Source organism: Aulonocara sp. 'chitande type north' Nkhata Bay, linkage group LG4, assembly GCF_057382095.1.
Source record: "Aulonocara sp. 'chitande type north' Nkhata Bay isolate Kocher_YH1m ecotype deep benthic linkage group LG4, A_spYH_male_GT1.1, whole genome shotgun sequence".
In the NCBI taxonomy this organism is placed as follows: domain Eukaryota; kingdom Metazoa; phylum Chordata; class Actinopteri; order Cichliformes; family Cichlidae; genus Aulonocara; species Aulonocara sp. 'chitande type north' Nkhata Bay.
In genome coordinates, this window is record NC_141347.1 from 13,923,881 (window position 1) to 13,946,508 (window position 22,628).

Consider the following 22,628-nt stretch of genomic DNA (forward strand, 5'->3'; position numbering starts at 1 on the left):
AAAACTTATGGCATTTCATTGAATTGGAGAAGGGTGTGTAAGTAAAGACAGTCAGGGATTATGGCTATAGTATCAGTACCATAAGGATCCGGCTGATGGAGCAAGGGTGGCTCAGTCAAGACAAAAAAAAAAAAAAAAAAAAAAAAAAAAAAAAAAAGAAAAAAGAAAAAAAAGAAACGATAAAGATAGAAGGAACATTTTGTTCTTTTTAATATTAGCAGATCTGGGAATTGAAATGCAGATAAATTAAAAGTGTTGGGGAGTTTATAATATACAGAGTGTGTGCTACGTGAAAATAGGACTAATTAATTTTTTTAAAGAAAAAAAGAAAAGAAAAAAAGAAAATACATTGTTTTGGTTTAAATGTAATGCCTATGGGGAGGAGTGCTGTCAGACTGCCCTCGGAGCACAGAAAGTGGTGATCAGCCATCTTTTCCTACACAAACCCACTGTAAACATTTCTAACTCCAACTGCAAACTGAAGAATGATTACATTTACCCGTCTTATTAGACATATGGTGTACAAGGTACAATAAACATTCAATACTTTATTCTGTACATCTTTATTTACGTCTCAATTTGCATATATTCATGTTATTTTTCTGAAAAAATAACTTCAGCATGTAAGAAACTAAACAAAGAATCTCAACATAAGAACTTTTTATACACATATTCCTGGACTCTGCATGTCTTATACAAATGTTTTAGTGATCATTTTCAAAAACTAATATAAAAAAAAAAAAATGGTGGAAATAGATTCAAGATCAAAAAGAAAAAGAAAGAAAAAAAAAAAGCCTTTTCCCTCACAACTGTAACATTTACAGAGGTGTACACTTCACCCACTCATTCCCTCTGAAACAAAAACAACTAAAGCTTGCTGCATATGACAGTAATGCCACATTGCAAAACCAACATGAGGACAAGACAAGGGTCCTTCTAGTACAAAAATATCTATAGTCTGAAAAACATTAACAAAATAACAAAAAACTAAACTAAACAACCAGCCAACCAAGAGTGAGACTGACTGCATCTCTTTCCCGTTTGTGATGCAAATGTAGCTCATTGGAGTTTCCAAAGCATTTCATGACATCTGAATAAAATGTGCAACAGCCAAACGGAGGGCAAAGGAACGGTTCGGCATCGGGAGCCTGGTAATAAAGTGCTGGACCGCTGGACGTGGACATGTGGAGGTTACCCTTCTCTTTCAGGGACGAACCAACAATGACATCAGGCCCCGCTGTAAAACTGCACCAATACAAACATCAGATCTCTGACAAGCTATCCAGTGACACGACAAATGCCACAGAAGAACACTCCTCATTGCATCTCTGTTCGCATCACTGCAGCTGGGAAATAAATTTAAAAAAAAAAAAAAAAAAAGAAAGAAAGAAAAAGAAAATAAAGAGAGCAACCTGAACTGTACAATTCTGGTTTTTCCTTTGCAACAGCCGGAGGAGCAGAGATCGCTGGAGAATTTTAAGAGGACTGAGAGAATAGTGAGCCTTTGGCTTCAATACCATTTAAGCCCATCAGAAACGTGCTCTGGGTGTTAAAGCGTTGCTTTCTAAGCCAGTACACCCTGAATGGCACAGGGGGCAACAGAACCCTCTAGCTGCTTCTCTCTCTTACCGTCTCCCTCCCTCCCTCCTGTCCATGCAGAGGAAAGCCTCTCCTTCATAGTCAAAGTCATGCTAAGCCATTTATCACAATCCCTAATGCTGAGCTACTGCTGCATTCCCACCCCCCCACCCCCACCTCTCATCCTTCCTGCCTGTTCACCTTCATATGCTGCTGACTGGTGTATGTTTGAATATGTGTGAATATGTGTGAAACCATAATTTGCATCTTTATGTGCACAACTGGCCTAATCAGCAGATGGTTATCGCCTTAAAATTCAAAAGATTCATTTGTTTTCACATTCATAAAAAAAAGGTACCTCCCCCACCCCCAAATCCATTTTGCTGACCTTCACAGCTGCAATTTCCCTTGACAGGTACAATACATTCAACTACATTACTCTTAGCGCCTCGATTCTCCCCTTAGCTGCCCTTGCTTCATTGAAACCCCGGTCACGTGCCCATTCCAGCTGATGATAACCTGCTTTCAACATGCGTCCACCAACAAGACTTGAAATATGCCCGTGCGTCAGGTTGTTTCAAAGGTAACAGGGCTTCACTGTGCAAGCAACGAGTCTCTCAATCACTCTGAACCACGACCAAACAGAAGCGAACTACATGCACAGAGAGCAGAGCCCCTCCACCAACCCCACCCCGTATTTGTGGCAAGTAGGGCAGAGCAGATTGCAGAGCAAAGTGCTGAGTTTTCCACAGCCGTCGTTCCCTGCAGGACTTGGCAAAGTCCTTTTTCACAGCATGACAGTGCAGTGCAAAATGGAGCTATACTAGAGTCCACTAGACTACAAGTCCCAAAAAACAAGAAGAAAAAAGGAAAAAAAAAACCTCACATTAGCATTCATTGCAAAATCATAAACATGAAATTGGAGACGGCAAAAAGGTGGACAAAAAAACAACAACAAAAAAAAAAACAACAACAAAAAAACCCCAAAAAAAACAGAAGCACCCATTCCAAGCCAACACAAATACAAATAACGGGTAACAGCAATGGACACAGGAAGTAGGAGCAGGGTGGGGTTTGGGGCGGGTTCTAGAGATACCAAACAAATCACACTAAATATTTAGTGGACATTGTAAATCTTTGTAGTAAAACTAATTCTTAACACACATTAGTATTAGAACAATTTGTTAGAAAAACTGAAAATATCAGGAGGGTCTTTGCCGTACACCCAACTGCTCCTGCAACAATTCTTATTACAAATGAAGGCTTAGTTGGCCAGCACGACAGGCTGGAAAGACTGGCTGGGATATTGCAGGTTGTAGCTTCCTAAACCCTCAACAAATGGTGGCTTCTCCATGTAAGAGATCCCTCCACTGCTGCCAATGATGCCCACGCTCTGGGCAGGAGGGCTGGAGAACGGATCAAATGGTGGGTGGGTGTTGATAGTGTGCGAGGGCTGGAAAGGGCTGGTAAGAGGCTGCATGGGCTGGGTGTCTGCATCAAAGTAAAGAGGGCCTGGAGATCCAGGGTAGACAAACTCTTTGGCGTTGGGGGAGAGCTGGCTGTGGATGGGACCCCCGAGGGAGTGCAAGGAGAGAGAGAGGGGCTTGTGCTTAAGCAGCTCTGGTGCTGAGATGGTGGTAGGAGAGCGGGAGAGTATCCTCTGAGATGGTGGTACGATGACACCAGAGCCTGCAGACCCTGACCCAGCCCCACTGCACTTCTTCATTTTGGTGGAGCCGAATTTGGTGGCGGCGAAGCTGGCAGTGGTGAAGGTGATTGGCTGTGGACGGGCAGCAGGAAGAGCAGCAGGTGGCTGCTGAGTGGAGAGGTAGGGCAGACCGCCGCTCGGAGGAGAAGGAGTAGATGTGTTGGAGGAATGGATGCTGGGATCAGTGGGTGTGCTGGAGCTGGGGTAGCTGAAGATTCCAGGGCAGGACTGGGCAGATAGGGGTGTGGGAGAACTGGAGAGGGATGGCATTAAGGAAGGAGATGCCTGACTTCCAACTGGTACAAACACTTGAGCATCTGGATTAAAGCCCAAGCTCTTGGCATCCTCCATCTCTGCATCTAATTTAGCCTCTCTGATGACCCCTTCGGCCGGCTCGCTGTCACAACCGAGGCCAGGGGGGGACTCCAGATAGAGCACTTTCACCGCACCCTTCTCTCCAATCTGGTAGGACACCTCATAAGGGTCAATCCACACGCTCAACTCTGCAGGAACATTTGCCCGCACCTCCTCCGTGTCCAGCCCACTTCTTTTGGCAGCCAACTCCACCACAGGGTCCCTCGGTGCACCCAGGTGAATGCAGCGGAAAGCAGAGCCCCTCAGTGGGGCCTCGGGGTACCAGTGACCCTCAAAACGAGAAACTAGTATCTTCTCCAGCTCCTCGCCAAACAGGTCGGCTCGTCGACGAGGCAGCTTGTTGTACAGGTAGGACACGATGAAGTTGAGCGCGACCTTCACTTCCAGATGCATGTCTGCACCGGGTTAGTGCCAGTGTGGGAACAAAGTGTTCAAAGGGGATGAGATGAAAGTGAGGCAATGCAGTGGCAACAAATCTTTTTGTCCCCCTCTGGCTTATTGTGCAGTGTTTGATTCTTTTAGTGTCACCATGGTAAAGGCACCTTGAAGGCAGAGGCTGCAGGTTACAGGCTGTTTTGTGTTGGCAGGTCCTCAACTATGAAGACAAGAAGAGAAGAGCAATATAACTTTGTGTGAAAATGAGGAATTTGTTTTTTCAGCTGATCTCTCACAACAGACAGTTAATGTGGTATTTTTGGAATACAGAAAGACGGGGCTACAGGGGGATTGTAATCAGAGTATTATTTTATAGTGAGCTTTAAAAAAAACAAAACAAACTCAAGTCTTACATACAAGACAATTACCCACACATAATGCATCACAAGAGAAGAAATTCCTGCCACTACTTTCGATACAAAAAAAAGAAAAAAAAGCCAAAATCCTAATGGAGTCATAAGCTTCCAACAACACTGAAAAATGCATAATACATGCACCTGCCAACCAGTGCAAGCATCGGGATATCTATTCAAATGCCTACTGGTATTTTTTATTTTTTTTAATTACAGTAGTGATATGAAGTATAACTCCTGCATCCTGCAATCCTAAAATTTACCCTTTTATATTTCCTGTTTATCAGCCTCAGGGTGGATGTAACAGATGCTGTGCACTTCGTAAATCCTGCATAATCTGAATGCAATTGCATGAAGTGCTTCTTGCTTTAATACACAATCGTACAAGAGTCCACTCGTCACCATGCACATTCCCACTGAGAGCAACATTATATGCATATCATAATACAAAAGGATGTACCGGAGAAGATGTGTAAAATGGAAGGACAGTTAGCCGACTCCACAGAACACAGTTTCCCAGAATGCACTGAATGTGTTCAACACCACCCCATCTCCCTCCCTTCACCTCTCCTCCCCGCCTCCTTCCTACATGCACACAAACAATTCACTCACATTCACTTCCCTGCCAGATGGGGATTCGGAAGCTAAGATTAGAAAAATGCCTCAGATTAAAGGTAATTCTAATGTTGCTACAGATAAAGCTGCACAGCCTGCACGCAGGGCTGCAGGGGTGACACAAAACCACAGGTCTTGCATTTTTCCCCTTGCATAAAAAAGGGTGACATTGAAGGATAAGATGGGGGCTGTTAGGATGAGGCTATAAGTAGGGGCCCTGTTTTTGCATCATCTGAGGTGCAAATTCCTCACCTTAATAACGAGTTACACTGACAAAGAAAGGACTGCACCGGTCTTTTACCTGAAACAGCCATCATCAGTGTCTCCAAAAACCTTGAGTGCACAAACCTCTAAGCCACCTACTGCATTTCCCACCTCTCATTTAAAAAAAAAAAAAAAAGGGAAGCAAGCAGCAAGATACACAAGATCCAATGTCAAACAATGACATTAGAGAAACAGCTCAGCTGTTGTCCACAGATGTGTGGCTTTCAGAGTGAAATCTGAGGAATACAAACAAGACTCCAATCTTTCCACAGACACAAGCCCCACCACCTTGCATAACTGAAACATTTGCATTTTCACTGGCAGACTTGATTCTAGTCTTGTTTTCCTTCTCGTCAGGTCATCAGCAGAATCTGGGGTGGTATTTTTTGTTTACATGCAGGCATTAGTACAGCGCTGACACAGTACTGCTAAACATCCACTATATACCAGACAAGCGGCACAGCTACACAATTTGCTATGAAAATAACAAAAACAAAAAACCGTGTATAAGGGCAGCAGAGGGAGGCCTGCATGATTGCCTAGAATAAGGATATGAATGTTGCAGGAATTTGTACTCGTGTCCCTCACTTACCAACAGAAATTAAACTGTCTGCTACTTTAATTTTCCTTACGTTTGGAATTTTGTGCACATGTGCCTCCTTAAAAAAGAGACAAACATGGACAAATGTCTTCAATGTTTGCAAGAACGCATTAAGGTCTACCTGGAGAAAGCTTAGTGACATTTGCGAGTCAAAAGGCAGTGGACCAGAGAAGACATTGGTTTAGCTGATGTGCAAGTGGAGAAGCCTTCCCTGGCAAATTGTCGCTGTAAATTAAATTATAAAGCTAATTAAGTGATGAGCAGCCTATCGACCAAGTATCTGAGGAACGAAGGCGGCAGCCCCCTCTCTCTCTCTCTCTCGGCATAAACACCCCCGCAAGCACAGCAGAAGGAAAATAAACGTGAGCTGAACACACTCCGGGAGGCTCGCTTTAGCTAATCTATAACGGGCTCGGGCAAAACAAAAGCTGTGTCTTTCCAGGGGCTCAACCCTGTGCACCTTCTCTAACGGACAGCTAAAGCTTCTAGAAGAACAATAACAGCAACATCCCGCTGTCAACAAATTTTATATATTTGTTTACATTTTTTACAGTCCTTGCATTATCAGGGACTGTAACATCCAGTCCTTTTTTATTGAACATAAAAGCAACCAATCCCGCGCACCGGCTGACGGTTAATTACTCACCTAGCTTCACTGATGTACTAGCTTGTCTTTGTTTTTTTTAAATTCCCTTACGAGGACTCCGATTTCATGTGTCGACTCACTGGTTCAGATGCGAAATAGTTTACATTTTTTTCACCATCATAAATATATATTTTTTTTCTCCCCCACAGCTGCCCAAATAATTGAAAGCCTCTCCAAGGTTTCCCCACTTTGTCTTCAGCTGACAGTTTGCATGGAGGGTCCAGTAAACTTTGCTGTTTGACAACCCAGCGTATTTATACAGTGTGACTCGCCCACACCCCCGTGACGACAGGGACTACTTTCTTCCCATTATTATCTTTTCAACATAGCGGTTCTGACGCTCCTGTCGAAGCATAATGTGCTCCTGTCGCCACTATATTATTATCTGTATTTCATAGGTTTAGTTTATCCAAATTTAAGCTGATAAAAATAAAAGTGACTCCTTAATTTCTGCTCAAATAGCATGGTGTTGATTAATCAGTTTTCTCGAATAGCCAAAAAGCCAAACACCCCACTGTATAGTCGGGGAGTGCGCTTTTCCAGCTATTAGAACATTATAAATGACCCAGCGCGATCTAGTTTCTATGGTGGAGGGATATTTGTAGTTTCATATGGTGCTGAACAATTTACTAAAAATATAAGCAGTGACAGCAACAGAGTCCTAATTGGCGGAGATAGGGGAGGACCCTCACCTTATTGGACTACAGCCGCTAAAGCGACCAGACTTTCATCAAGGGCTTGTGGGAAATGGTGTTCATGTTGCAGAATTACGTGGTTAAGATAGCAGTAAAAATATTGCGCGTTTGTTGTTTTTCTCTTTCTCTTTTTCTTTTAAATTTCATTTAAACAATTATACAGTTATGTATATGTAATATTTTTTCATATAAATGACAAAAAAAACCATAAACCGAAAACAAAGCTGAAAAGAGCAAAAATTAAAAATGAACAAACAAACAAAAAACAAATAAACAAATCAATATTATTAGTTCAAACATTTCTTTAAAATTATTTTACATTTAAATGTATTGAATTTAAATGTAAAATAATGCTATTGAGCATTTTAGTTCCCCACTGTGTGTGTGTGTGTGTGTGTGTGTGTGTGTGTGTGTGTGTGTGTGTGTGTGTGTGTGTATATATATATATATATATATTTTTATTTTATTTTATTTTATTCATTCATTTATTTATTTATTTTAAACCTTTTAGCTGGATGTCAAACAACACAAGACTCTTAAGCATATTTATTTAGCAAATTTCGCAATGGTATAAGCATCAGCAGTACGTTTAACTTGAGTAATGATGCTGGTAGAAAAAACTGTCAACTCATGTTTTTTAACAGATGACTTAAAACACTAAACTCTAATATCACTAGTTTATTTTAAGTTTATAAGAATATAAAAACTGGTAAGATGGTGAGTTTTTCTTCTCACTGCCGTGTGTTATGTTGTAGTATCCATTTATCGTGTATGCTACTTAAAAATGATTACAATGAAACAACTGTGAAAATGTTTCATTGTAATCATGAAATAAACCAGATTTTTACTGTCTGCATCTTTTACTGTTTTTCTGCTTTTGTTTACACCAACCTTAACAAAACCCACCAACATCCAGAGTTACCTCACTAACAACGTGGAGCAATAACAGTGTACTTAGCTACTTTTTTTCCCTAAACACAATCAGCTGACTGAGAGAAATGCCTGTAGCTCTCCACTTGGTCAGTGTGAACCTTGAAGATGTATTCCATAGACACCTTATACTTGTATTGCCTTCACTTACATCCGACACTACTATGTTCTATTTAAATCCAGGTTCCTTTTATAGTTTGCAGTAAAATTTTTTAAACCATTGCTCAACGGACCAGAAGTGCAAGTCACTCTTTACTGACACATTGTAGATAAGCTTGTTTTCGGACAACACAACTAACACCCTCACACACTCTTTCATTTAGAACTTCACATTCACTCTTTCATTTAAAACTGAGATTCTAAGATGTAAGCAGAAATGCTCAGCCAGGAGCATGTATCCCCACTTTCACAATCCTTCAAAAAAAGTAGCACAAAAAGATAACTGACTCAACAATGGTAAATAGAGCCACCCTAGGCTGATATTTAAGCCTCTGATTGAAGAAAAATGTGTTTAATAATTCAACAAATCTCCCACCTTCAACGCATGTACATTTAAATTTTGGAACAGGCTCAACATTGCTGTTGTTTAATGTTTTTTAGCTGCTCTCAAAAGTCATCTTATGGCTTTAATACTTCCAGCTGATAAGGACACTTACTGCATTTCAAATGAACGCCCAAAGGCTTTGAATATTCACTTTGTCTGTAATGACAGTATCAAGCTACAAAGCAGTGTTTTTACTAAAATTCAACATTTTCAGATGTCTGTGTTTTGTTTTTTGTTTTTATTTCACTGTAACAACCCCCAGAATGCAATTTTTTCCCCATTTTTTATATCTTGTGCTTTTGTAGTGAGGGTGTCGTTGTCACTGTGTTTTGTACTACCAGCTGTTAAAAGAGCACATGGGGGGGGGAGCTCTGCTTTTACTTTGAGCAGTCTGTTTTTATTTTGTCTAGTGAGTGTGTATTTTCAAAGGAGATCTGCATCAGTTTGATTCTGTTAACACAAACTTCATGTGAAGTTCACAACAGAGATAAAGAGATTTAGAGTTCATTGTGTATCTAAGACATCCCTGCAGTTTAACCAATAAAAGTGGGTATCAATTGCATAGCAGTGAAAATCTCATATTAGGGTCCATAAACAGTCTTGAACTAGCAGAACAGGAATGATAAAATGGTAAATGGCCTGTATTTGTATAGCGCTTTACTTAGTCCCCAAGGACCCCAAAGAGCTTTACACTACATTCATTCACACACACGTGATGGCAAGCTACATTATAGCCACAGCTGCCCTGGGGCGCACTGACAGAGGCTGCCGGACACTGGCGCCACCGGGCCCTCTGACCACCACCAGTAGGCAACAGGTGAAGTGTCTTGCCCAAAGACACAACGACCGAGACTGTCCGGGGCTCGAATCGGCAACCTTCTGATGACAAGACGAACAGCCAACTTTTGAGCCACGATCGCCCCTGCAGGAAAAAAATGCAATACATCTGCACCTCTGTATCCATGCTAGTGCTGACCCACAATGCAATGGTTGTGCTCTTAGCTAAGCTCTGGTCATGTGACCATCACAAATTCTACCTCAACCAAACTTCACAGCACTTTGCACCTTATAACTTTTAACAAACACTTATTTTGTAATCACATATTTTAGACAGGTTTTCAATCAGTGCTGCCCTTTTTATTATCTTGTCTAATACATTTTAACTCTTTCCAACAAATAAATGAACTAAATTAAACATGAATCTATCACAGAAAAATAAACACCTTTATTTAACTGTCTCACAAAGTAGAATAACAGTGATTCTAATAACAGGAGTCACTGAGAGCCTGTACAGAGTCTGACTTTCATGAGTGTGTGAGTGTGCGTGTACCATGTTTAGATATCTTTCTGGGAACCAAAAGTGGGAATGTTACTATACTGATGTGGACCAACAGTTTTTTATGGGGACAAAATTCTGGTCCCCGTGAGTTTGAAGACATGTTTGAGACTCAAAATGTGGTTTTAGTGTCAGGGTTACAGTTAGGTTATGTTTTTGATCAGGGGTGTGTGTGTGTGTGTGTGTGTGTGTGTGTGTGTGTGTGTGTGTGTGTGTTAATGAGAGCACACACAGGACACTAGACACTGATCTCTGAATTTTTTACTTCTCGCCTTTGGAAATTCCACCATAGGCATGAAGGAGAGATTGGAATTACAGATTGGACTTTGATTTGGTTTTATTTCTGTTCACCATCATCATCATTATCATCATAATTACTGTGTTGGATTATAATTCTGAGAAGGATTTCGACTTCCATTATTCTCAAGAAGATTCTCAAGACTTCCAAGGTTTTCTCAGCTGATTATAGCTTTGAGAGAAGTGGGATCAATCAAGGAATCCTGCTTTCCTGATTAATTCCATGAACACAGAGCACTGAGGTGGAACACATCTTCTCACCACCAGCCTCTCCCCCCCTAAAGACAAGAACAAAGTCAGAATTACCTCAGTGGGTTAATTAAATAAGTTGAATTGAGGTGATTTGATTATTCTTTATTATTCTTTTTATTTATTTTATTTTGCTTGGCTCCTGCCAAGCAGTTGTAATCAAATCCAAACTGTGGACATTCCCTTTTAAACCCTTGTAAAACAATAAACATATAAAGCTGGGTATAAATCTATATTAGCCCAAACAGCTCTAATAGGTTGCTCTAGCCTTTAGCTCTAACCATCTCAGATCAACAACTACCACGATTTAGAGAGGAGTGGCCATAATAGATATGATTAATAAGATTTGACCTGCAAGGCTTCTCGGGTTTCTTCATATCAGGGCAAGCAGGGAAGACACCTGGATGTCAAGGCAGTCAGGCTGGACGAGTCTCCTCAGTCCCCTCAGTACGAGGGAGAAAGGATAAACCGTTTTGAGCCGTGTGACGTATAAAGTGACGTTTAATGACCAGAAAAAAATCGTCTTTTACGTTCCAGACCTGAGAGCAAAGCTGCACATGTTGGGGAGGTTGTCACAGGAAATTATGCTCCAGGCCCGAGAACGTCGGGAGTGCCTGTGCAACGGAGGGACGAGGCTTACTTCTCTTTAGTTTCTATATGAATCAGATCAGGTTTTCAATGCATGCAGACATAAGTGATGTAAGTCTCAGGTAAAACTACTGATATCTCTTAACTGCTGCATCATTTACAGAGCAAAGCTTAGCTGGACTCTCAGCATTAAGAAAACAGTGTCTGTGTCTTTTCCTCCAGGGCTCGGTCCTCATTAGAAGCGAATAAGTTACATTTAAAAGATCAAAACAGGTTTCCCAGGTAAAATATCTTACCTTTACTTTAGATGCCCCTCCCAAATATAAAACACAAGATAAATAAGTTATAACAATAAGCTAAAATACATTTAAACTTATCAGAGACTGTTTTTGTTTGCTGCACATACTTTTCTGGACTCTGTTTTTCTCACTTAAATTATTGTGAAACCTCTTGAAGCTTCCACAGTGATGATGATGTACAATCAGGCAATTCAAGGTTTGTGATGTTTTTATGAAATTAAATGTGAGTTTTACTAATTCACAGAACTTTACATAATGGCTGCGCAGTGACTTCAGCATGACCTCTTTCATTACATCTGACTCTTCTCTTTCCCTCCAGCCTGGCAGCTCCATCATTCACCACATCATTGTCCAATGAAACCACTATAACTGAGTACAATATATCATCTCCAGGTGGCAATTCTACTATGGTGGCCCTGAGAGGCCAAACAGACTGCAACTTAAGAAAACATCCGCAATAAGAAAAACACTGCAAAAGAACACAAAACACAACGGAAATAGGAAAAAACAAAACAGAAATAGGAAAAAACAGATTTCCAAAGGCACAAGGGAAGTGTTTCTGGGGAGACAATAACCTGACGGACCAGTTGCAGGAACCCAAAACATGCTAGGTGTGTTTTATCATGATTCATATAAAACTGATGACAGATTTTTAGGCTAATAGTTAGGCTTACACACTTACCTCTCGTCTTTTCTTTCCTCACAAAAACGGTAGATCCTCCACTTCTGTTGAGTGTCTCCCAGCGCAATTCTTAGCATATTTTGGTACAACAGACTGAAGAAAACGCTCAAACTTTATTTAAAATAACAAACATAAAACACTCACTTCAGAAAAAAGTAGAATTAGAATGAAGTAGAATGAAGATCAGCCATCAAAATCATCAAAAGTTGTCACCCTTTAATTGTCCTATCAGCGGTCAAGATGACAAACGCGCTTCGTTTGCTCTGACAGGGACTTACACGGCCGCCGTACAGAGGACGTGAACAAAGATGGTGCTGGAGAAGAAAGGTTCCGGTGAGTGTTGGTCTGTTTGAACTCTTCTTTTGAATATAAAACACTGTCATGCAGTCAGACGGTGTAAAAACACTTTAACAGAGAGCCCCTCTGTTGTTCTATCTTCTTTAACTTGGAGCTCACAGGGGAAACGTTGGTTTTAAACTCAACTCCGGTTTGCTGAGCGGTTCGTGTTGTTTACTGTTAATGTTATTATTACTGTTTTTATAGAGCTGCAGGGTTTTATTCTAACATATACATGTTAAAAAGGAATAGTCCAGTTATTTAAAAAAAAAAAACCCAACTTATAGGAGAGGATCGACCGTAGGTGATGTTACTTTACGGTTTATTTAACCAGGACCACCTGAAGGATTTTGGGTGTTTCACTGAAGTAAAAGATGTTTTTTGGGCTCCAGCTGTGAGCCGAATTTAAGTTAAGTACTTAACTGGTTCAGATTTTGTTTGATGAGCTTCCAGACAATAATACGAGAACAGAATGAGATAAATTTAACGTTTTCACAGTGCGGTATGGTTTGATTGGAAGGAAACACTAAAACTACTAGTAAAGGGTAATTCAGGGACACACCAGCCAGCTTTTTCCAGTCCTAAATTGATAGCAGGCTTTTCTGCTGATAGTTTCTCCTTTCCCTGCTCTCAGTCTCACTGTGAGTGCATCTCCTCACACACGGAGTGGAGCAGAGAGCAGGGCTTGCAAAATCGCTAGCCCGACGTCCCGGGGCTAGCGATTTTTCCAGTCGGGCTACCAAAATCTATCTCTGCCCTGCCCGTCGGGCTATTGTAGGAAGGGAAAATATATGTCAATGCTTTTGCATTCTTTCGGAAATGTAGCTGGGTAATTATGTCATTGGCATCGGTGAGCCACTGTCAATATGTGACATATTGAAATCGCGTTTGAGTTTGCGCTTGTTTTTTTGCTTTCACTTTGCAATCGCGCGAACTGTGTATAGAGAGCGACAGCACTGATTGGTGAGTGATGATAATTTGTGCACCAATTCCTCTGACATCGTCTTATTAATCGTTAGCTTACTATGCAAACATGACAAGTGAAGTCTCCCGCAGCAAGCTTAAACATATGAGAGGTTGATCGCACAGAGAATCGCTGACCTGTGTGTGTGTGTAAAAGCAGCAGGATATATATTTTAGTTCTGCTGAGCCAAATAAGACAGGGTCAGGGTGAAGAAGTGACAGCCAAAGAAAAGCTTACCACCAGCCACCGTACAAATCAGACTATAAGGCAAAAAGAAAGTGCAGCTTTATGGTTTCATGGACAAAAGAATTTCTGTGGCTGCAATATGACGAGCTATATAACCGGGGCTGCACATAAGTGGTCCGCAGGTGCGCATTCGCTGTCAAAAAAAAACAAAAAAAACAAACACAAGATATGAAGTTGCAACGCGTGTTTGCATACATAAGATTTTCTGGAGGAGGACAGACATTTGTTTAAAACTCTTAAAGATGTCGAAGAAGCTCCTTTAAGCAATTACTTTGGTGTTCCTCCACCTCCAAACAAATGTCAGAAGGAGTCCGAACCACAAAAGAAGCGCGTATTCTCGGAAAAGTGGTTGCAGGAGGTGAGCTGGCTTCAAACAAATGATGAACGCACAGAGATGTGGTGCGGAATGTGCCGTGAAAATCCCACTTTAGCGGACAAAAACAGTGCTTTTTATATGGACGCAAACGCGCGTTGCAACTTCTTATCTGGTGCGCGTCTTTTATTTTGACAGCGAATGCGCACATGCGGACCATTTATGTGCACCCGTGTAAATAACATAATGTTCTGCCGGGTGTGTTGTTGGTTTTCTCTCGATTTCTGAGTCGATAAGCGCCTTTGTTACTGGGACCAGTCATTTTAAGAAAGGCCCCCATTAGAACCCATGAGAAATGCAAGAAATGCATTATTGCTCAGTCTGCAATATCTTTCCCAGAACAAACACCAATTGCAAATAACATACTAAAAATAAACCTGAAAAATCTGTTTAGAACAGCGTACTATGTTGCAAAGAGTGAACTACCACTGGCAAAATTTAGCAGTCTTTGCAAACTTCAAAAAGCAAATGGCCTAGATCTTGGTTCCACTTGCCTCTTACCCGTGACTTCAGTGGAAATTTTAAATTCAGGATCTGACACAGACGGATTCATGTCCTACACAGTTCTTACAAGTTCATAGAAATTTCTGTTCAATTAGAACCAAGTATTTGAGTTGATGATTGTAATTTTTATACAATGTTGTAATTTGTTTTTCAACAATTTTTTGATTAATGTTTTGTTTCCTTTACAATATTATACTTTAATGTATAATATTGTAAAGGAAACAAAACATCAATCAAAAAATTGCTCTCTTTTTTATTCGAACTACTTACATTTATTTTGGGCTACCAAAAACTGAAGAGTCCCTGCCTGAAGGACTACCAGGGATTTTGAAATTTTGAGAGCCCTGGAGAGAGATTCTGAACATTATGTTGCTGTAAGTGCATCAAAGCTTCCTCCCAGGAGTCCCACTGAACGTGAAGAGAAGGTGAAGCCGACAGGGAAAACATCACCATCACTGGAGCTTTTCAGCATGGTCACACTCTGTGTTTAAAACTTTTGCAGACCCTTAAGCTGCTACTGTGGCAGGTTTGAAATCCCTTAAACTGCTGAGCCTTTGAGCTTTCAGCTGTTTTTTCCTGCTCAGAATGAACCTCTGTGAGGTGACTGTGTGCTGTATCACAATTAGCAGTCCTGATGATTTCCCTTTGGTTTACATGCTGGAAAAACTACACAGAACTTTATAGAAATGAGCTGAGTCGATGGGTCTTTTATCACTGATACCAACTGATGGAAACTGTGTGTTTGGATCCAACAGCTCGGGTGGAGGCTGGTCAGCGCAGAGTTTTGGATGAAGCCACCAGACAGAGGAGGCTGACCCGTCAGCTGGAGGCTCTGGAAAAAGACAACTTCCAGGTCCGTGTCTGTAATTTAAAGTTGACTGACAGCTTTTCTGCTCTCACTTCCCTCTAACATCCACACAGAGCTCCACTCTGTACACGGGGATCACTTCATCCACCTCGCATTCACATAGAAACAAGCACAGGTGGAGATTTTAAGCAGGACTTCTTTAGAAATCCTCTAACATTGAATTGTGCAGTTCGGGCGACTAATCAGAAGAAAGCTCAGAGCTCTCTCTGTGTATGTCACACATTATAGTAACCTGTAAGGCGCATGAGCTGCTTGATCACTGATGTTCTGCTTCTGTCAGGGTCAGAGGTCACAACCCTCTAACCCTCTTTCACCATCTCCAGCTGCTCGATGTGGCCTTAGAGAAACTAGAAGTGGTGAATGAACATAGGTAAACATGGTGTTGCTATAATGAAATACAATGATTTTAAACATGTCCACCTGTTAGTGATGCTGATTGGCTCATGTATGTCTGACGGGCTGTTAATAAACAGTCTGTATTATTGCTTAGCAATGACATCTTGTTTTGTGTTTCCAGGACGACCCTCTGTCCTCCCTTCCTCCCCCAGGTCCTACTGCCCGCCTACCTGCATTCAGTGAGTCTGAAGAACCAGGTGAGTTTTTCACCGTCCAATGTGCACATGAACCCTACACTTTTGACACTTTTTACACGGTAGCAGCTGAAATCTTTATTCCTTGAAACTTGAGTAGCTGTATATAGGCTGGTACTTATAAAATACTTTTCTACTCTAATTAAGTATTCAAAGCACTTTTCACATGGTTCACACAGCTCTGAGATTTCTTGTATTCACAAATTAAGGCATATTGGACAATTCGAGGTTCATCATCCTTCCTGATGATACTTTGGTATCCAAACTGGAGAAGCTGAGGTCTAAACCACTGACCTTCTGATGAGCCACTCTCCCTCCTGAGCCACAGCTGGCCCAACAGTAGTGATTAGAAGTGGAAAATTACAACCAGATCAAATCCTGTTTAAAAACCTGCAAATATTTTTCCATTGTCACCACACCGACCAATTTAAAAACTGAAAAGTCCATATTAGGAAACGTGTTTGTGATTAAAAAATCTTCCAAAAAATCCTCTAAACATTCTCTGTCCTCCTTCTTCTCTGTCTGTGCGTCCAGAGAAGAAGAAGAGAAAGACGAGGGGCGACCACTTCAAGCAGCGTTTCAGGAAGAACTTCACCACGCTGCTGGAGGAGGAGGTGAGTCAGACGCCCTCTCTCCTCTCTCTGATTGGCTGAAAGGTGGTCGTTAGCTGACCCACTGTCTCCTCTCCTTTGATTGATAGAATCTCTCAGAGAAGCCAGAGCCTAACTACCTGTCAGCGGCGGCCCCGCCCTCCTCGCTACCTGCACGCCACTTCTGCTGCGTCTGTGGGTTCCCGTCGCACTACACCTGCACCACCTGCGGGGGGCGCTACTGCAGCACCAAGTGTCTGTGCACACACAGAGAGACGAGGTAAACACACCACATGTTTTTTGGAGATCTGGGGCCTGTTCTTCGTACCTCGCTAAGTAAGTTAGCTGGATTAGATTGTTGACGATTTCGCGTGATCTTGGATCGTTCGGTTCCCCGAAGCTCATCCGAGACTTGCTGTCATAGCAACAGAGCCGTAAGCGTAAACCTGCTCGGGAGCAGGTTTACTTTATGTAAACAGGATTAGATCGCGGCCACGCAGGTATGTCCGCTTCATTTATACGAAAGCAACAGCGATATTCCACACCTGTTTCACCATAAATAAATAACATCAATGTAACTAAAGATAATGCAGTATTTGATCCTTTCATTGATTTCACACAGATACATACAGGTCATTTCCTAAAAAAGGGAAATGTACTATTAACATTCTATTACATGTATGTGATTATTTCAGATGTAATTCACAGTTCAGAGTAGTAATTGCAAATCACTTCATGTAATCAAGATGAGAGACCACGGCTATAAAAGCGAAGGTGGATTTGGGAAGTCTGTCACAGCCATGTCCTGTCCGTTTACGCGAGCCACCCATTGAGGAAGGTGCAAGATTGATAAGGAGAGTCCTCAGAATTCAGCGTATATTGCGGGACAGACAGGATCCTTTAGCTCAGCGCGACAGTGTGCTCATAGAGAGATATCGATATTCCCGTGAGGGTATTATTCACTTAACCAACTTGTTGACGAGGGGGTGCAGGACCACCACCTGTCTTTTTTTTTTGCTCTGCCCTTTTCTTGGTTGCTGTTATGAACAAACAAACAGATTATTTCAGGGTCTCTTTCCAAGAGACGAAAAGCAATATAAGTGATAAATATTACCATTCTGTAGAATATTCTTATATTCCACTTTTACTTGTTCCCATGTTCTAGTGGGTCCTGTTGTGGCTCTAATGTGAAAGGGGATATAATATAACAATATAATATAATGTAATATAATATTGGATAATATAGTGTAATATAATAAATCTATAAATAAATAACAAAGTGACTGAATAGTGGTATTGTCATGCGCTTTGGGTGCCTTGAAAAGCGCTATATAAACCCACTCCATTATTATTGTTATTATTGAATTACTTACGAGTTTGATTTGTCAGCAACTTTCTGCCAGCCCCTCTCTCCTTGCTTTTGCAGCCTTTGCAGTGTTCCCTTGCGTTTTAATTAAACTCTGAAACTCCTGAAATCCCTCAATCAAGAGTTCTTGCTCTGCTGCCGGAAAATACCGAGCGCGCCCCTTTGACATTTTCGCCGACCAATCAGCGGGTTGCCGATCAATGTTTCTACTATCGATGCGTAGCCCCTTTTACGACACCCAGTGATGTCACATTACTGCGTCCAGCTGTACTAATCGTCAACAACAGGTGTGTTCGGGGAACCGGATTAGCGAGCTCACGGTTAGCGCGATGGTTTGGTCTTGGATGTTTCATTTGATCTTGGATGTAGTAAGCGACGTACGAAGCACAGGGCCCTGGTTGCTCAGGTTAGATAGATGCTCAGCATCAGTTACCATGACGATGTACCAGGTCAGAAGTTTACCTCATGTCAGCGAGTTACTTCTCCAAAAAAGGGCCGCCTCTTGTGACTGGATGGATTTGATTTTGATGGTCTTGGTTCAGTTTTGGAGGGTTGCTGTAAGAACTGGAACCACTAAAAGCAGAATGCGGACACCCATCTCTAAGATACGGAGATTATCTGCAGGATCAGGCTCATTGAAACAGACTTTAAACACTCTTTGACGCGCTGTGATGTCACCATCTGAAGAAACTGGAAAATCTCCTGACCAGAGTTCATGCTTAACAACATCTTTTTTCTCCTGTGTCTCTCTGCAGGTGTTTAAAGTGGACGCTCTAACTGCCACTGCCCTGGTGATGGAGGTGAGGGTTGCATATGGGATGCATGAAACTGCATCATAAAGAGAGTCTGAACCCTTTGTGCCTCTGCTGGCTGCTGTGAGAGCAGCTGGACAGAGACTGACATGTGCAGGTGGACAGGAGGCTTCTTGTGATGTCGCAGCATTGCAGATTCACTCGGGAGATTTGGCTGCTTCAGTATTTCTGTATATTTTTCTTTACTCTGTCAGTTCTTTGTTTACCTGTCATAACTTAGCTCTGGTGCAAATGAAGATACATGCACGCGTTTGTTGCATCATCATCATCTGAGTGGGCAGAATCAGATTAATTGTAAATATCTGTGTAACTTTAATGTTTTCTTCATATTTCAATAAATCAGATCTGATTTCACACAGTCTCCTAATCCAGGACTCCTACTCGATCTACAGCATCCATCTGCAGTCATGTTTCTGTCTCTATGAGCCGCTCACATCACTAGAGATTTTTCTAAGTACAGGTCATTCCACATTATTTCATTAAACGCCTCCCACCTGACCATCAAACATCTGCCTGAAAAAAATTCCAGCAGAAAATTTTAAACAACATTTCTTACAAACTCAAATTGATTAAACTTTGCTTCAGAGAATAAAGAGGCAGACTTAAAGTCAAAGATTAAATTCCATCTAAGGCTTAGATATAATTTAATCTTTGACTTTAAGTCAAAGCTTAGATTCTAAGCTGTTGTTTGTGTCAGACAGAATTTGATGCTGGCGTTGGCCTGATGGAAGAGTTACAGTAACTCAGGGGTGGGCAACTCGAGGCCTCAAGGACCGGTGTCCTGCAGGTTTTAGATCCTTGATCCAACACAGCTGATTCAAATGGCTAAATTACCTCTTCAACATGTCCTGAAGTTCTCCAGAGGCCTGGTAGTGAACTAGTCATATGATTCAGGTGTGTTTACCCAGGGTGATGTCTAGAACCTGCAGGACACCGGTCCTTGAGGCCTGGAGTTGCCCACCCCTGCAGTAACTGCTGGTTGTTCAGTGAGAGGAGCCAAAAAACACACGTTTACAATCCATTTCACTTTTATATAAGTCTGAAACAAAAGCTGCCAAACACCTGCAACACTTTATTTTCTGAGCTTCAAAAAAGGTCTTTTGACCTGCAATAAACACCTGCACTCTGCTGTCACACTCACACATTTTTGGGATAAAATATCTTAATTTCAGGAGCAGGCGCACGCCTCCAAACATGCCCTTTTCAGTTCTTATCTATGTATATGATCCCTCAGCTCTACAAGCTGTTCGTTGTGGTTTTCCTGTCCCCCCTTCAGTCTTTTCACTTCTTCACCTCTCGGAAATAAATAAATAAATGGGGATCTGCCAGGCCCAGGAGCCGCCGCCAGTCCTCTCCGAGGCTTTCCCCAAATCACAAAAATACTGTCAAAACTAAAATGAGGATGTGGGCGCACCTGAGTGAAATAAGTGGAAGTTGAATGAAGCTCCACCCCCTCATGTCACACTTCTGAGAAGAACGAGGAATGAGGCTGTTCCACTTCTTTATTAAAGACAGACGCACAGACGATCAGACTGAGTTCAGAACAAACTAGCTTCTTCCTGTGAGTCAGCTACAGGAGAGAAAAGTGGAAAACTCCAACACTGCTGCTTCAAGCTGCTGAGGCTCCACACACTGAATGTGAGTTTGAGCAAAAACACGACTCAGTGAAGGTAGCAGAGGAGGGAGGGGAGCCAGGACTGACTGTACTTCCTGTCTGCTGTTTTCAGCTTCACTACAGACTCAATGGCTTCCAGATCAGAGGAGGATCTCTGCTGTCCGGCCTGTCAGGAGGTCTTCAGAGATCCTGTTCTTCTGTCATGTAGCCACAGCTTCTGTAAAGACTGTCTAAAGAGATGGTGGAGAGAGAGAACAACACGACTGTCCAGTTTGTAAGGAAATATCAGTGTATGAACCACCTTTAAACCTGGCTTTAAGAAAACCTGTGTGAGTTGTTCTTACAGGAGAAAGATCAGAGAGCTTCAGAGGCTCTCTGCTGTCTGCAGTCTGAGAAACTCAAACTGTTCTGTCTCGACCATCAGCAGCCAGCGTGTCTCGTCTGCAGAGACTCAGAAAAACACACCAAGCACAGATTCAGACCCATCGATGAAGCTGCACAACAACACAAGAAGGAATTTAAGGAAACTCTGGAGGCCTTAAAGAAGAAGTTAAAGGTTTGTGTAGAAGTTCAAGTGAAGTTTGATCAAACAGCAGAACACATTAAGGTCCAGGCCCGGCACACAGAGAAGCAGATTAAGGAGCAGTTTAAGAAGCTTCACCAGTTTCTAGCAGGCTGGCCGCACTGAGGGAGGAAGAGGAGCAGAAGAGTGGGATGATGAAGGAGATGATGGAGGTTCTGGGCAGAGCGATAGCAGCTCGTTCAGACACAGAGCCACAGAAGAGGAGCTGAGAGCTGAAGGTGGCTCATTCCTGCACAACTACAAGGCTGCAGTGGAAAAAGTCCAGCGCTGCCCCCTGCTGGATGATCCACAGCTGCCCTCAGGAGCTCTGATAGACTGAGCCAAACACCTGGGCAACCTGACCTTCAACATCTGGAACAACATGAAGGACATGGTCTCCTACACTCCTCTCATTCTGGACCCAAACACTGCTCATCCAGACCTTATCCTGTCTGAAGATCTGAACAGTGAGAGAAGGAGCGAGGCAGCGGCTTCCTGATAATCCAGAGAGGTTTGATTGGTTCTATTCTGTCATGAGCTCTGAGGGCTTTAACTCAGGGACTCACAGCTGGGATGTCGAGGTTGGAGACAGTACAAGCTGGATGCTTGGTGTGGTAGAAGAGTCTATCAAGAGGAAGGGAAACACAGAGTCTGGATTTTGGGGAGTAGTGGTCTGTTTAGGTAAATACTCAACACGCTCACCATCAGCTGGATTCACTGCTCTCTCGGTTCAGAAGAAGCTCCAGAGGATCAGAGTGAATCTGGACTGGAACAGAGGAAAGCTGTCGTTCTCTGGGCCCAATACTAACACACACATACACACCTTCACTCACTTTCGCTCACAGGATGTTTCCATTTATTCAAACTGGGGATGATGTGAAGGTGTTGCCGTTGAAGGTGTCAGTGGAGCAGATGAGTTGAGGATGATTATATTTCTCATGTTGTTTCCTGTCAGTGAGTTGAAGCTGTTAAACTGCAGCTGTCCTCCTGCTGCCTCTTGGTTCCAAAGCCCTTTGTTTCTTTTTTAGTTCTCACTGTTCCTGCTCTCCACCTTTTCACATTGAAAATCATTTCACTGTTTCTCACTGAATGACTCCCCAAACCAGATTTGAAATTCATCAAGTTTCTAATCATTACAAGTGGTTCATGTTTCTATTTGATGTGTGTAAATGGAGATGATTTAGTTTGCTGGGATATGGACTGACATGTGTTGAATGGGAGGAGCAGATTGTTGTTGTCTTCTTGTCTGTTTATGAAAACAAATATATTGTTGAAACAATGATTAATTTTTAACTCCACATATGAAATGTTTCTGATAGTTGAATTCTGTTTGATTAGAGACTTTCATCATAACACAAATGAGATTTTAGTGTTTTACAGTTTTTCGCGATTGCTTAAACACATTTCTTGAAACTATGCCTCATATTCTCAAAACAGGATAGGGCGAGAGGCGGGGTACACCCTAGACAGGTTGCCAGTCTGACACATAGAGACTGACAACCATGCACTCACAATCATGGGCAATTTAAATTTTTCAATAACCTATCCCCCCATGCAAGCTCCACACAGAAAGAGCCTGGCCTGATGGTGGAATTGAACTCAGGACC

At 42.0% G+C, this 22,628-nt stretch overlaps 2 protein-coding genes across 3 annotated transcripts; one reads left to right on the forward strand and one right to left on the reverse strand.

Moving 5' to 3' along the window:
- Nucleotides 1–1,755: 1,755 nt before the first annotated feature.
- On the reverse strand, nt 1,756–6,857 carry tob2 (transducer of ERBB2, 2). The gene is made up of 2 exons (XM_086288621.1): nt 6,576–6,857; nt 1,756–4,256 (listed from the first exon to the last, which is right to left on the reverse strand). Exon 2 carries the CDS (start codon nt 4,052–4,054, stop codon nt 2,843–2,845), a length of 1,212 nt encoding a protein of 403 aa, XP_086144747.1. The 5' UTR covers nt 4,055–4,256; nt 6,576–6,857; the 3' UTR covers nt 1,756–2,842.
- Nucleotides 6,858–12,006: 5,149 nt separating this feature from the next.
- Nucleotides 12,007–19,211, forward strand: znhit1 (zinc finger, HIT-type containing 1). Of its 2 annotated transcripts, XM_086288622.1 has the most exons (8): nt 12,007–12,124; nt 12,466–12,528; nt 15,374–15,471; nt 15,810–15,856; nt 16,004–16,079; nt 16,611–16,690; nt 16,777–16,946; nt 18,788–19,211. In XM_086288622.1, exons 2-8 carry the CDS (start codon nt 12,504–12,506, stop codon nt 18,793–18,795), a joined length of 504 nt encoding a protein of 167 aa, XP_086144748.1. In that variant the 5' UTR covers nt 12,007–12,124; nt 12,466–12,503; the 3' UTR covers nt 18,796–19,211. The 2 variants fall into 2 exon arrangements, with proteins under 2 accessions (XP_086144748.1, XP_086144749.1); XM_086288623.1 differs by lacking the exon at nt 15,810–15,856 and having other exon boundaries at nt 12,023–12,124.
- The last annotated feature ends 3,417 nt before the right edge of the window (nt 19,212–22,628 follow it).

Bases quoted from the DNA above. Each gene is read 5' to 3' on its own strand.
- znhit1 (XM_086288622.1), top strand. From the start codon at position 12,504: ATGGTGCTGGAGAAGAAAGGTTCCG. The intron at 12,529-15,373 runs GTGAGTGTTGGT...TGGATCCAACAG, and splicing joins GCTGGAGAAGAAAGGTTCCG to CTCGGGTGGAGGCTGGTCAG. The intron at 15,857-16,003 runs GTAAACATGGTG...TTGTGTTTCCAG, and splicing joins GAAGTGGTGAATGAACATAG to GACGACCCTCTGTCCTCCCT.
- tob2 (XM_086288621.1), bottom strand. From the start codon at position 4,054: ATGCATCTGGAAGTGAAGGTCGCGCTCAACTTCATCGTGTCCTACCTG.